This window comes from Labeo rohita, chromosome 8 (genome assembly GCF_022985175.1).
Source record: "Labeo rohita strain BAU-BD-2019 chromosome 8, IGBB_LRoh.1.0, whole genome shotgun sequence".
Taxonomy (NCBI): domain Eukaryota; kingdom Metazoa; phylum Chordata; class Actinopteri; order Cypriniformes; family Cyprinidae; genus Labeo; species Labeo rohita.
Window position 1 is genome coordinate 10,601,668 of NC_066876.1, and position 16,651 is coordinate 10,618,318.

At 33.7% G+C, this 16,651-nt stretch overlaps 1 protein-coding gene across 1 annotated transcript; it reads left to right on the plus strand.

Moving 5' to 3' along the window:
* The first annotated feature begins 6,085 nt into the window (after positions 1-6,085).
* On the plus strand, positions 6,086-9,435 carry LOC127169897 (uncharacterized). Its single transcript, XM_051117569.1, has 8 exons — positions 6,086-6,252; positions 6,370-7,761; positions 7,843-7,982; positions 8,044-8,257; positions 8,352-8,456; positions 8,534-8,727; positions 8,802-8,899; positions 9,078-9,435. The coding sequence occupies exons 2-8, from the start codon at positions 7,029-7,031 to the stop codon at positions 9,433-9,435; spliced, it is 1,842 nt and encodes a 613-aa protein (XP_050973526.1). The 5' UTR covers positions 6,086-6,252; positions 6,370-7,028.
* The last annotated feature ends 7,216 nt before the right edge of the window (positions 9,436-16,651 follow it).

Genomic DNA, 16,651 nt, shown 5'->3' on the forward strand with positions numbered 1-16,651 from the left:
TTGCTTGGTAAATCTGACTGTTATGTTTTACAGTATATTACTGTTTTTTCTTGAATTAACAGTAATCAACTGGCAGCTCGGTTGCCAGCATGATACTGTTTCTCTACAGTGTGTTGCCGTAAATTAATTACAGTTTATTACTGTTAAATTACATTTCATGCTGTTTTTTTTCCATCATACATCTTTAACCCTTTAAAACCCACAGCAAAATCCTCAGTTTTAAATGAACACTTATAATGTGTCAACACTACAGAGTGTTTGAGTAATACTGAATTAGTGCTGAAGTTAATGAGATAATTATATGATTGATCACATTCTGATTGAGCATTAGTGATGAACACCAGCTGTTAACAAACAAAATTGCTGAATGAAAGAATAACACAAGAACAACTGACTTCAGCCACAGCCTTAGATGACATCAACTGAAATAAAAGAAGACATTAAATCTCTCAAGATCTGATTAAACTCCTAAAACAGCATTAGCAGCTTCAATTATTACCACACTGACTTTATTTCTGTCAGACGTCTACAGAAGAGAGTTGCAGAGGTTTAGGTTTTTTTCTTTTCTTTCACTACCACGGTAGAGATCAGTGTTTACTTTAGTTGGGCTGTTGAACCTTGACATTTTAAGGTTAATTTTAGTGTAGTTGTTGTAATTGTCTATGTTTACAACATGCTTGTTATGATAAAAAAAATGTGTATATATACATATATATTATTGACTACAAAGAAATCTTGAATTGTTTATGGTTTAGTAATAACACAGATTTTATCCAGTGTGTTTTCTTTTATTAAATATTGATGTGAAAAAAAAAAAAAAGTTCTGTATATTTTGGATACACACATCAAGAATCATGGGTGAGGTTTTGAATGTGCTGATACAACAATGGTGTCACCATTGAACAAGTGATTCTTCTTGTCTCTATTTGAGTATAAATGTTACAGTAGTTTTAAATTTTAACTATTAAATTCTTCTTCTCTGGTTCTCACATTATCAAAAGATCCCATGCTGTAACACACTTGTTGGAAAAAAAAAGCAACAACAAATAAACACACACTCAAAAATAAACTCTTTATGAGTCTCACAAGACTTAGAACCAGCTCAGTAGATGACATTCATGCCCAACTAGACATAGCTGACATCAACTGACCAGCATTGCTGTAGCTAATGCATCATAAAAACCCATTTACAGCAAATATATTTATGTTTTAATGTCAAGAGTCAGGAGCCCAATTAAAGCAAACACTGATCTCCACAATGGTATTGTCAAACAAAACAATAAAACATCATCATCTAAACATCTGTTCATTCTCAATAAGATCTTCTATAGACATCTGACAGAAATAAAATCAGTCTGGTTAGAAATGCGTGAAGTTGGTAAAGCTGTGTGTTGAGTTGTTTTAAATGTTCAGTTGATTTCATTTAAGTCTGTGGCTGAAGTCAGTTCTATAGTTCTTGTGTTTGTCTTGTTTCTCTTTCAATCAGTGATTCTGCTCATTAACAGCAGCTGTTCGTCAGTGTCTGAAGTCACTCATTAGTTTTCATTATCTCTGTAAGGTGGACTATATTAGTAAACTCATGTAGGGAATAGTGAATGAGGGTGTAGAGTTTGATTTTAAACACAGTCTCTGAGTGTCGATATTTTGAACGCTGTTAATTCACGATACATAGCAGCAGGCTACTTTTTCGAAAATGACAAATAATACCCAGAATGCACTGTTTTAATGGAAAACAGCATGTTACTGTCAAAATTTGGCCGTTTTTTTACAGCAATTTTTAACAGTGTAGAGAGACAAAGCAGATTGACCAAGTTCTGAGTCTCTAGCCCAGAGAGGCAGAGGACACACAGACATTTGCAATAAGGTTAAGCTCCGGTGAGAAAACTTTCACTTCAGGTTCTTTTTCTTGTGTGTTCCAAGCCAAGAACTTTCAGCACCTACTCCAGGGCCATATCTGCAGGCTCCAGGAGATCAGCATCCTACAGCGCTTCACCTTCAAGGCTGTTGAAACGGATTCCTGCTCATTTCCCCACTGTATGGCCACAAGCGCAACCAGTGGAAGAAGTCACCGTCACCGTCACTGCCACCGGACTGCTCACTCAACTACGGCAAACGTAATTATCACTTTCAAACCTCTTCCAGAGACCTTGGCATTGTTATATATTATCAGTATATGATTTTCTAATTTACATTAGGTATTATATAGCTGATTGCAGTTGATAACAAATCAAAAACTGAAAAAAATGATTCTGACCCCTTGTAAATGTTACATGTTTTTATCTGGTTAATTTCACTGATTTTAATGTGTTATTTAATCCTACTTATTTTTTATTATTAATTTTCAAATTCACTGCCCTTGTTTAAAACAAGTTAATTTCATTCAATTAAAAGTAATTAGAAAAAAATAAGTTTCATTTAATTTCCATATACACTGAAAAAAATGTTATGTTGAATTTACTTAATTTTATTACGTCAAGGGGTTGCACGAAATAAATTTATCTAAATCCAGATATATTTTTTAAGTTGAGAGAATTTATATTTTATAAGTTGAGTTTACTTATATTTTATAAATTGGTTGTACTTATATTTTATACATTGAGTTTATTAATCTCTTTTCCACAAACAACATTACAGTTTGACTTGATTTCTGTCATATATCCACAAATATTATTTGAGAACATCTAAACAGAGGTTTAGATGTTTTATTAAAAAAAAAAAAAGTTTCATTTGACCTCACCATCATGGCGAACAGGGTTTACTTTAGTTGGGCTCTTGAACCTTCACTTTCTTAATATAATTTTTTTGTTCTTTGGTTGCTGTAATTGTGTTTACAGAGCACATTTGTTATAGCGCCAAAAAAAAAACAAGGGGAGGGCCTTATTAAATGTTCTTGGTTAATTATTGTTGATGATGTAATCATCATCCAGTGGTCTGATTTGCTGATATCGTTCTCTGGTTTACCTCTTAGTTTCATGATATTTACAATAGTTGTATGAACTCTTAGTATTACTACTTTAAGATCTCCAACATTACTTAGACACACACAGACATCAAGAATCAGCATATGAATCTCAACAATGGTGATATTCAACAGCTGCATGCTGGGAGTCATGGGTGAGTTTTATAATCTGCTGTTACCCAGCATGCAGCTGTTGAATGTCACCATTGTTGAGATTCAAATGCTGATTCTTGATGTCTGTGTGTGACAAAGGGACACTGTAGATTTCAAGGTTTAGTGTATAAGATAAACATCCATAATAGTTCATACACTTGTTGTAAACATTATGAAAATAATAGACTAACCACTGCATGAGATCAGTGCATCAGGCCACTGGATGTTAGTGATTTCCCCACAAATAAAAATTAACCAAAAACACCTAATCAGACTTCTTTTTGGCTTTGTTATTTTGCTGTAATAGATGTGCTTCATACACATAATTACAACAGCCAAAAAAAATAAAAAATCAAAAGTCAAGAGTCCAACTAAAGTAAACCCTGATCGCCATGATGGTGAGGTCAATTGAAACATAAAAAATATATATATATATAAAACATCTAAACCTCTGTTTAGATGTTCTGAAATAATATTTGTAGATATATGACAGAAATCAAGCCAAACTGTAATGTTTGTGGAGTTGTTTAATCAGAGATTTAATGTATATTAAATTTATTATATTAAAGTTCATTTTATCTTTGGCTGTGTCTGATTCTTGTGTTTCTCTTTCCTTCTGTGATTCTGCTTGTAAACAGCAGGTGTTCATCATTATTGGTCAATCATGACATAATGATCTCCTTAACTCCAACACTGTGTCAATGCTACTTGAACACTCTGTAGTGTGGAAACACATGAACACTGAGCAGGGTTTGTTTAACACTGGGAAATGTTACATAAACTTTACCTGTTTCATTTACGTAAGACTGATGTATTTGAATTACATTAAGTTTAATTGATTTGTTTAAATTAAAACTATGTAATCTAAATGCATGGAACTGATGTATGTAATTGAATTAAGTTTAGGGCTGAAATATTTTTTTGAGTGTATATGGAAATTAAATGAAACTTATTTTTTTCTAATTACTTTTAATTGAATGAAATTAACTTGTTTTAAACAAGGGCAGTGAATTTGAAAATTAATAATAAAAAATAAGTAGGATTAAATAACACATTAAAATCAGTGAAATTAACCAGATAAAAACATGTAACATTTACAAGGGGTCAGAATCATTTTTTTCAGTGTGTATACCCACACAACCTGTGATCGGCAGGTTTGTAAAACATTTACAGCTGATGAATAGTTTACACTTTAGATTAGGGGATGCAGAAAGATTTGTAAATGATTTATTAATGTGTTTACACAACAGGTTTTGAATATTTGTTGTGTGTCCTGCAATGTAAGGGCTGACTGGTGAGGGTGAATATGATAAACACATGGAGTATTTTAGCACTGTCCACCTGATGTGATCTTCAGTGGAGGATAAAACTGGTTCACATTATCACTAGATCCCACACACTCCACACAGAACACAAGTCTGTGCTGATGAGAGAAAGGGTTTATACTTTTATTCACTTGACAGCAAATTATTATTATTTAAAAAAAGAAAATAGTTTTAGAATAATTGCATTTGTTTTTTTAACATATCACTTATTAATCATTTATAAACACAGTCATGTTTTATAAATTATTAGTTCATCATTAACTAATTACTTGTAAATGAACTTGTAATTGACAAAACTAGTGTTGTGTCCGAGTCCAGTCCGAGTCCAGTGTCGAGTCCTATTTTTTAATCAATTTAGCAGAGGTGGGACTTTCAAAGAGTTAAAGTTAATAAGATAATTAAATGTCTAATTAAATGATGATTGTGCATTAGTGATGAACACCTGCTGTTACTGAGTATTACATTGGGTCAGATGTTGATGTTTTATTGGTTAAAATGATGCCACCATCGGGGAGATCAGTATTTGCTTTAGCTTGACTCTTGACATCCTTTGTCAGCTCTCTCTCTAATAATGTATGTGGTTTTATGAAGCAGAATGATCAGTATTTCTCAATGAGCATTTAACTCTTTTCATAGAATGAAATTAGGCATCATGAACTGACTTGCAAGGTTGTCGTTGATTTTTCTTTTAAGGTTCTACACAATCAAACCTGTGAAATTACAATATGCAAACAAAGCATTGTTCTAATAACTATAATCAATAAATTTTAAATATAGGTAATGCAAAAGAGCTCCAGCCATCTTTAGAGACACACAAACATCATGGACCCGCATATGAATCTCAACAATGGTGACAAACAACAAAACACTTTGTGCTGCAATGCATCCACAAAAGAAAGTAGTGTTGTGTCCGAGTCCAGTGTCGAGTCCAATGTCGAGTCCTAGTTTATAATCAGTTGAGCAGAGGTGGGGCTTTCAAAGAGATAAATTAATAAAATAATTAAGTGTCTAAGTAAATGATGATTGTGCATTAATGATAAACAGCTGCTGTTATTGAGAATTACAGCGGATCAGATGTTGATGTTTATTGGTTAAAATGATGCCACCATCAGAGAGATCAGTATTTGGTTTAGTTGGGCTCTTGACCCCCCTTTTTTTTTTTTTTTTTTAATCAAAGTGATTTTTTTAGGTATTTCCAACTGCAGACCCGCAGCAGCACCTGTTTCAGAACCCCAGCCACAGAACCGGATGTGAGGGGCGGAGCTATTAACAACGAGATAAGCATGGCGGAGATGAGTAGTCGCTAATGTTTTTGCTGTCATATGGTGAATAATTATCGTATTTATTAGGTTAAGTGTTTATACTTATTTTGTGATTGGCTTTATTATCCTATGGAATCTTCAATTTGTTGTCATTTTTAAGGTGTAGAACTTTTTCTGCGGATGTTTTGATTAATTTGTGGATCGCGTGTTGTAAATGGGCATTGCGGTGAAGTTTTAAAGACGCTAATTATTCATAAATATAAACAGGTTGTTCTAGTTTCCTCTGTTTTATGCATTGTTTGTGAGTTAATGTTACCTTTTTAGTTTAGTAATATTAATCCTATTTGTCAGATAATTGTGTGGTGCTTTAATTTCTTATAGACACATATAACTATTCAGAATGGTAACGCATTACCTGAGCTGCAGCAGTGCAACAAGTGTTGCAGCAATTATCACTGCCCTTTTTGCGCAGCCAGTCTGTTTAAGCCAACTAAACTGGTCAAATTGAAAACCCATCTTCAAAGCCACTTTACCAAGGCAGTTGTCTGTGGAGGTATGACTATGAGTTGTTTATTTAAAATATATATATATATATATATATATATATACATACATACATACTCACAATATTTTATTGCATAATAGTTTACCATATACTTATTTATTTTAGGCTTTACTATACACAGATGTGGACTAGGATGTAGACCAGCACTGCATCACCACTGTCCATACTGTAAAACAACAATTTTAAGGAGAAGAGATTTTGAAACTCATGTACAGGTTTGCAAAAACATAAGACCTCCAACTTCAGCTGAAATTTCATCTCCAGCTACTGCAGCGTTGATCACACCAGCAGAGAGAGAGACACCATCTCCAACCAGCAGTGCTGACCACACCATCTCCAACCAGTGCAGTGCTGACCACACATCTCCAACCACTGCAGTGCTGACCACACCATCTCCAACTACTACAACATTGATCACGCCATCTCCGACCACACTATCTCCAACCACTACACAACTGAATGCACAAGCAGTCTCCTCAGGAAGGGTTCGTGTGGGGCCTGTGATCAGAAAAAGATGCCCAGTTTGCAATATCCTCATTAATAAAAGAAACTTAAAAAAGCACATTGACTGCAAGCACACTGAAGAGCCAATACAGGACATTAATGTCACATTCCATCTTGAGAGCCAGTGTATTGACAGGACAAATGGCATATTTACAGTCCTTAAAGTTATCAAGGGTCACAGTGTTCCTCTGCATATTCAACTTAAGACTTGGGGAGAACACCATAAGGTGATTTGTGAATCACACGAATGTCAGGTCAACATGGAAGTTGCACAAAGGAGTGGCCTGTCATCATACCAGTGCAAACACATCCGCTCTGTAAATTACTGCACATCCTCTGCAGAACCAGTCTCTCTGAAAGAAGAGATTTTATCTGAGATGGTGAGAGCAAAGTGGTTTAGCAATGAAAAGAAGATGATTTGCCTTACTCGGCAGCAGCTTGCCAACAGCAGTGACATACCGCTCTCTATTCAAACTTCAATCGGCAGCCCTGAAACAAAGAAGTTTATTTCGGTATTTGAACCCAGTGTCTCCTTTTACAGCCAGTTGGGGCGTGTAATGGTGGTATATGATGCAAAATTAAACACATGGCATTGTCCCTGTGCCAAATTGCGGCGCTCATGTGTACACAAATACGTTGCAAAGTGGCACCTTTTTCAAACCCAACGTGACTTGTTTCGAACAGTCTTCAGCAGAGAAGAATCACCACACAAAGAACCATACGAACAGTCTGAGAAGGATTACAGAGAAGACAATCCTGTTTATCCTCCAAAAGATCAAGGGCTAAATAATATGATATGTTATATTCTTCAGCAAAAGAAAATACCCGTTGATCTACCAGACGAAGTGCGGGCACCATCACAAGACAAGGATTACCCAAGAATCCTTTGTCCGGATGAATGTGTCTGTCAAATATGTCCAGGTGTTCCACTCAGTGAACCCATCCTAATTACAAAGAAGGCTAAAATACTCACAAACTGGTCTATAATTGAAGGTATGATTTGGTTTTTATTTATCTGCATGTGTGGTATTCAGCTAAATTGTCCTCTGATGTGTTACTTGTTTAAATTTTTAGATGTTGCCACTTACTGTAAGCAGTGCCCACTGTGTGGAATGTTTTACCGTTATCAGGAGTGGAAAGACCACCTACATAACTTTGATGACCACAACATCCTTGCCATACCCTTATGCCTAACCTTGAGAAGCCTTCTCCAGGTAACTTTTAATTTAAATCTATGGCGAATGTGTTTATGTATGTTACTTAAAACTTGTATTTTACTTCCCGGTGCATACATCCTTGAGCAGAGCAGTTGCTTTTTTGGAAGATTTGACAGGTTTGAAGTTTCCGGCACCGGACACAGTTCTTCATGCCTACTTGCATTTTGAGGCTCTTATGGAACATGAGTACAGATACTCATGTATTACCTGTGGTGACTATCCCCCAGTGGTGATAATGGATCTACACAAAAAGGGTGTTTACCATTTTTCTGGTAATCATGTTCACTTCCATGTTCTTTTAATTAATTAATTAATTTATTTATTTATTTATTTTACATGTTTTTGCCATAATGCACTTTTTTTCAGTAAGTGATGTAGAGGAACCTCCAGAAAACTTTCGAGGGGTTGTCAATATAGAAACATTCTGGGAGGCACTATCCAAAGAAATGATATGTCGTGGATTTGTTGCAAGTATGTGCAAAGAGTTTTTTATGCACTATATTGCACACAGCTCTTTGTTTATTATGTTTTTAATTCTGCTATTGTAGGTGGTGCAAAAAATCTATTTGCAGTTAAACCTACGTATCACTTCTGGGCTCCTTGGATTGGCAAGAACACACGTCGTTCTGACAGTGTGCTAAACACAGAGTATGAAAAACTTCATTCTTCAAAGCCTGCCTCAGAGACTGCAGAAATTACCATGACAGAAGAGAGGCTTAAAGAAGAACTTCAAAAGCAAAAGGTTTGTTTTTTAATGTTTATAGTACTACTATTTTTTTTTTTATATACACCTATATTAAAAAATATTTTTTGTAGGTTAATGTTATTCGGAAACTATGCAAAGAATGTGGTCTGGACTCCACTGGATCTCGGAGTGACCTCCTCTTCAGATTGTCTAATGAGATGAAATCGAGGCAAACATATGATAAAATCTTTGAAAAAATCTGGGGTGCCTCTGATGAGCTTATCTAACCTTTGATAATACAATCAAAATATTGGCAATACATAATAATGAATGAATGTTCAAAATGTATTTATTTATTTTTTGCTTCCCCTTAATCTTGAATTCTGTTTTTTTTTGTCCTATATTAGGTGGCTGGGGAGTTTAAAATGCAATCTTCGAGCAGAAAGCCCTCGAGATTTTGTTGATCTACTTTTCTCATGGAAGCACATGCCGAACATCATCATTTATGACTTTGCACGTGGTTTAGCAACACACGCCAATCTAAGGGCACCAGAAAGCATTCCTATTCGTCCATATGAAGGACGCTTAGCAGAACCAACTCAAGAAAACATTACACTTGCCAGATCTGGAAATCTGAAAGTGTCCTTGCCTTGGCTGGAGGAAAAAAAGAGTACAAGCGACCCTCACGGACACCCACTGACAGGATCTTCTGATCATTACGTATTATCTGACCGTTTTCACGAGAGCCTCTTTTCCTCAAAATGAACGAAGAGGACAAGGAAAAGGCCCTCAACAATCTCCTTGAACAAACAGACTCTTCAAGAGTGCCCTTCACATTTAATTTTGTTTTCAGGGATGACATGGAGTTATTTCTGCAAGAATGTCGTGACAAAATGGGCCTAAGAGTGAACTGTTCAGTTGATACATTTTAATTTTAATTAATGCAAGATTGTCATGACAAAATGTGCGAATTGTGTGAATTGTTCATTTTGTAATTTTTGATTTTAATTTATACATGATTGTCATGACTAATTGGGCATAATAGTGAATTGTTCATTGGGTAAACTGTAATTGTTGTATAGTTTTAGTTTGTTTCTTTTAAAATTATGCTGCTGTTTGTGTGAGTGTGTAAAGTTTTATTGAAATGTTTTAATTTTCTTGTAGAGAAATGCATGTTCTTTGCTTTGGAGTAAATGTTTATTTGTCATGTTGTGATTAAAGCATATTTAATATAAAATGCCTTAAGTTTCAAGCATTATTTTTAATATCATAAACAGAAAATAACTTGTGTAATGCAATGAAAGAACACCTTTATACAATAATATTAAACTAAATATTTTTTAAATGTTAAATGTATCGTAAGATGCACAAATAAAGTATAATGTTTCTTGTGAAATAAAAGCAAATTACACTCCATAACCGTGGGTGGCGCTGCTCTGATAAGAACGTAAGCTCCACCCCTCACTTCCGGTTCTGTGGCTGGGGTTCTGAAACTGGTGCTGCTGCGGGTCTGCAGTTGGATATTATTGGATTTTTTGCTTTTGAGCAATTACAATCTTTTTGCAAATCAAATGTTTTTGTGTTGTTGCTATAGCAAAAGCAAGTGACCACTGTTTATGCATTCTGAAATAGCAGATGAGTTTACACTTTTTGTTTGTGGCAAAGCATGAATGATCATTGTGAGGTGGTCTGTCTATCATTTAAAAACATGGCATTCAGTGATCACTGAACTGCAAAAGAAGACATTAAAAATATATTTTACTTTTTAAAAAAAAAAAAAAAAAAACAACAACAACTTGCACTGGTTCAGGCTTTTAGACATAAACACTTACCACATGATCCTCAACAGTGGTGACTATATATATTTAATACCGTACATTGATGGGAGTTTTTATTATGGTTTTACCCAGCATGCATTGCAGCACAAAGTATTTTGTTGATTGTCACCATTGTTGAGATTCATATGCTGGTTCTTGATGTCTGTGTGTCTCTAAATATGACTGGAGTTCTTTTATATTATATAATTAAAATTTATTGATTTGTAACTATTATAACAACGCTTTGTTTGCATATTGTAAATTCACAGATCTGGTCATCTAAAACCTTAAAAAAAAATAAACTGCAATCTTGCCAGCTCACTCTATGTCATTCAGCACTTTTCAATGAGCAGATATATATTTTCATAGTATGAAATTACATAACTGCTCATTGAAAGACAGTGATTACTCTGTTTCATAGAACCACACACATAATTAGAGAAAGCTCTGACACAGGATGTCAAGAGTCAAGCTAAAGCAAACACTGATCTCCCTGATGGTGGCATCATTTTAACCAATAAAACATCAACATCTGACCCAATGTAATTCTCAATAACAGCAGGTGTTCATCACTAATGCACAATCATCATTTAATTAGACGTTTAATTATCTTATTAATTAATTAATTAATTAATTAATTAATTAATTATTTTATTAATAGGACTCGACACTGGACTCGGACACAACACTAAAAGAAAGTATATTTGGGATGACATGAGGGTGAGTAAATGTTGAGAGAGTTACAATATTTGGGTGTTGTCTTCTTGGCATGCAGTAATGATAACTGTCAGTTTGAGTTAAAATAAAATGAACGGGTGTACTGTTTACAACAGTAACAGTATTTTTGTCTTTCCACTGAAAGTACACACAAACAAAATATTCCAGTTCAAAAAGTGCATAAAGATATGGAATTAATCTGTATGATTAATCTGTAGGGTTTTATTTGCATACAAAAAATGATCATCCAAATATGTAGAGTACATCAAATGTAGTAAACAAAATCTCAACATCTCAAACATTTTTACAATGTCTTTATGCACTTTTTGAAGCTAAAATGAAGAGAGAATATCCATTTTCATGTGTTCCAAAAACAAACTAGAGTTTTATCGGTTTGTAACAACATAGTAAATGACAATTTTCATTTTGGCTGAAGTAATGCTCTAAAAAGTTTTTACAAAGACAATGAAATACGAATCTAATTAATTATTTTTATGTGAAGGTTTATTGTGAGGATCCTGACACACCTCAAGTGCTCTGCAAAATTCCAGATCAGCAAAAGAAATGGGAAGATGGTGCAAAGGAGAAACTCTGGCCTGAACCCTCATGTGTCCAAGGAGTTTGTGGATTTCATCTGGCAAAACTATTAATCCACTATGGGCAAATGCAGTCTACTCAGGAGAATTTTTGTGAATTTGTATGTTTTTAAGATTGTTCCTATGATTGAATTTGTTCCTGATTTTTTTTTTTTTTTTTTTTTTTTTTTTTTTTTTAATTGCTGTAAAATACAAATATTTATGTATAAATGTTAGTCGTAGTGAGTGGGCAGTGATTCACTTAGAACTTCAAATGGGATGTAAAAGTTTTAAAAAAATTCTATTTGTGTGCAACAAAAGTTTGAGTTTTATTTAAAGCTTCACTGTCATTCCTGTTCACTGTTATCATAGCATGTTGTGCTTAGGATAAATTTTAAGAACTTTTCTAGTTATAATAGAGAAAAAATGGTATGCGCTATAATATATATACATACATATTACATCTTGAATTTATTGATTAAGCACCTTCACTGTAAAACAAAAACAAAAATATGGTTAATGACCAGCAACACAAAACACCAAACAAAAACCTTTAAAAACAGATATTTAGATATTAATATAATCATATACTTTTAAACATTTTGAATGGTGACTCTTTGATGTACACAAATATCAAGAATCAGCACATGAATCTCAACAATGGTGACAATCAACAAAAAGCTTGTTTTGTGATGATCAGGGCTAATATGAATATCTTGTTGCTTGTCATCATTGCTGAGATTCATATCCAAATTCTTGATGACTGTGACTCTGCGTACTTTTGTCTAAATAATTTCTTCCAAATAACATTCAAATTTTCAATGCATTAAATCTCACACTTCTACTTATTTTAATTAACATATACAATGCCCCTATACAATGACAATATGATCCATAGTATGTAGCCAGCTTCATTGGTCCATGTATGTTTTGATCATTTGTTTTTCAATTTGAAATGAAAAAAACAGAAATGAGAAAACGGCTCCTTTATTTGGTTTTTTGGTTCACTGGTAGAAAACGGACAAACAACTTCAAAATTCGTTTTCCACATGTGGGTGGACACGAGACGGCCCTTTTCCCCCGATTGGTCAACCAAATCTGAACCAGTGATGTCATCCGTTGTTTCTCTGTTCCGTTCAACAAAATACTAGTGCTTTATTTATTTATTTCATTCTTTTTTAATTGCACTCTTTAGAACAACGAACAAGGGCAATAACATAAATTACAATAAAATATAGACTAATAAACAAAGGCAAAGAATAAAAATAAAGTGAAATAGTAAAAAGAATAAGAAAATCACGTCCATAACAAATAGTAAAAATAGTTAGAAATTATTCAAACAATAGATTAAGGCTTTAAAATAATTTAATGTAATTTTATTTAATATTTAGTTTCTTTTAACATATAGGTAGTAACCTATTTCTGTTTTACAATGAGTAAAATTAGTTTGTTTGTTTGTTTGTTTGTTTGTTTGTTTCAACAAAATGATAGGCCTATTCATCTGGCTGGGAAACACGTTTCACAGAAATATTTATTTCAGAAATATTAATCTGCACTCAGCCTGTTTTATTTTGCTGTGTGGATTTAAATCCGAGTGGTGAAGCTGCGCTACCCACTAGACAGTGCAAAGAAGCACAGTTCAGTGTACAGTCGCAGCCTTCAAACAAAATGACATACAACATAACACGAACATTTCATGATCTTCTCTTTGACTAAAGCTTAATTCACTAACTTCTTCAGAAATGTAGTGTCTGAGCATATTAATTAAGTTTATTTGTTTCATTTAATAGTCTTATAATTGAAACCCAATGCCATTTCACAAATTTAAAATAATATTTTTAAAAATAATGTAAGAATATATAGAGTCACAGACATCAAGAATCTGTGTATGAATCTCAACAATGGTGACAATCGACAAAATAATCATATTAGCCCTGATTATCACAAAACAAGCTTTTTGTTGATTATCACCATTGTTGAGATTCATGTGCTGATTCTTGATGTTTGGGTGCATCCAATGAATATACAAAAAAAAAAAAAAAAAAAAAAAAAAAAAAAAACAGCAACAAGAAAGTCTTTGGCTATACACATCTTGATTTTGCTGAATTAAATAATCTTGACCACATTTGTAAACCTAATCTTACCCATGAAGAATCCCTGAAATCAGAGAAAATGATAAATGAAAAACACTGATTGTAAACCAAAAGTTCATGAAAACTATAAACTCTTTTTTCATATCTGGTTGGTTAATCACAATGTAGTTCCAGGAACATGTTGTACTTGGTGAATTCAGGATCTGCTATTGATTATCTTAACATCATAAAACTGCAAAACTTAAGGCTAACATTGCTAGCAGTAATATTTCTAACACGCTCTGTGAGTCATGCTATTGAGATGATTACCTTACCATCCATGAATACCTGGCTTTATCTGACCAGTTTTTCTCCGCAAAGGAAAGAAATAAAGTCAGACTAGATGCTGAGAGAGAGATCTGTTAGTACACTCAAAAAAATATTTCAGCCCTTAACTTAATTCAGTTACGCACAAAATTTCCATGCATTTAGATTACGTAGTTTTAATTTAAACAAATCAATTAAACTTAATGTGATTCAAATGCATCAGTCTTACGTAAATGAAACAGGTAAAGTTGATGTAATAGTTTCCAGTGTTAAACAAACCCTGCTCAGTGTTCATGTGTTTCCACACTACAGAGTGTTCAAGTAGCATTGACACAGTGTTGGAGTTAAGGAGATCATTATGTCATGATTGACCAATAATGATGAACACCTGTTGTTTACAAGCAGAATCACAGAAGGAAAGAGAAACACAAGAATCAGCCACAGCCAAAGATAAAATTAACTTAAATAACTGAAGACATTAAATCTCTGATTAAACAACTCCACAAACAACATTACAGTTCGACTTGATTTGTGTCGTATATCCACAAATATTATTTGAGAACATCTAAACAGAGGTTTAGATGTTTTATTTTTTTTTAAAGTTTCAATTGACCTCACCATCATGGCGAACAGGGTTTACTTTAGTTGGACTCTTGACTTTTTTTTTGTCAATTTTTGTCAAATTTTGTAATTATGTGTATGAAGCACATTTATTACAACAAAATAAAAAAGCCAAAAAGAAGTCTGATTAGGTGTTTCTGGCTAATTTTTATTGTTTGTTAAATCATTATCATCCAGTGGCATGATGCACTGATCTCATGCAGTGGTTAGTCTATTATTTTCATAATGTTTATAACAGGTGTATGAACTATTAAGAAGTCTGATTAGGTTGCGTTGTTGCTATAGCAAAAGCAAGTAACCACCGTTTATGCATTCTGAAGTAGCAGATGAGTTTACACTTTTTGTTTGTAGCAAAGCATGAATGATCATTGTGAAGTGGTCTGTCTTTTGTTTAAAAACATGTCATTCAGTGATCACTGAACTGCAAAAAAAGTCTTTTAACACTTTAACATTGAGAGAAAAAAAAAGCTTGCACTGGTTCAGGCTTTTAGACATAAACACTTACCACATGATCCTCAACAGTGGTGACTATATATATATTTAATACCGTGCATTTATGGGAGTTTTTATTATGGTTTTACCCAGCATGCATTGCAGCACAAAGTATTTTGTTGATTGTCACCATTGTTGAGATTCATATGCTGGTTCTTGATGTCTGTGTGTCTCTAATTATGACTGGAGTTCTTTTATATTATATAATTAAAATTTATTGATTTGTAATTATTAGAACAACCCTTTGTTTGCATATTGTAGATCAGATCTGGTTGTGTAAAACCTTACCAAAAAAAAATAAACTGCTATCTTGCCAGCTCACTCTATGTCATTCAGTGCTTTTCAATGAGCAGTTATATATTTTCATAGTATGAAAATATGTAACTGCTCATTGAAAGACAGTGATTACTCTGTTTCATTAAACCACACACATTAGTAGAGAAAGATCTGAGACAGGATGTCAAGAGTCGAGTCTAAAGCAAACACTGATCTCCCTGATGGTGACATCATTTTAACCAATAAAACATCAACATCTGACCCAATGTAATTCTCAATAACAGCAGGTGTTCATCACTAATGCACAATCATCATTTAATTAGACATTTAATTATCTTATTAACTTCAACTCTTTGAAAGTCCCACCTCTGCTAAATTGATTAAAAAATAGGACTCGACACTGGACTCAGACTGGACTCGGACACAACACTAGCACAGGGTGCCAAACACTTACTATTAATGGAAATAATGGTTAAAGATCGTTTTTAAAAAATGACTGGCAGAAGCAGCTTCCAAACAAAAACTGTAACATTAAGGTCAAATATCCAAAATTTTCTTAAATGTTTTTTTCTTTTTCAAGATTGTTACTCTACAGGTATTGTCTGGATTATCATCATAAAACATTCTCTGTGAAATTAAAGCTTTTTTTTTTTGCAGTTAACCACTAGCTAGCAACAGCACACACGCAAAAACTATTTTAACTACTACTGCATCACACAGTTACAGCTTTTAAAGGGGTCATCGGATGTCGGATTCCACAAGTTGATATGATTCTTTAGGGTCTTAATGAAAAGTCTATAATATACTTTGATTAAAAATTCTCAATGGTTGTGTAAAACAACACCCCTTTTACCTTGTTAAAATAAGCTCTGCAAAAATCATCCCATTCTGAGGGATTGTTCCTTTAAATGCAAATGAGCTCTGCTTGTCTTCTCTCCATGGAGTGAAGAGAGATTGTTTACTTTAGCCACATTTAGCACCTTTAGCCATGAAACGTGCTAACTAGCACGTTATTAGGAAAGGTGATTGCAGAGATTCATAAAAAAAAAAAACTTTATACTCAACACAGCAGTAGGTAAAGCTG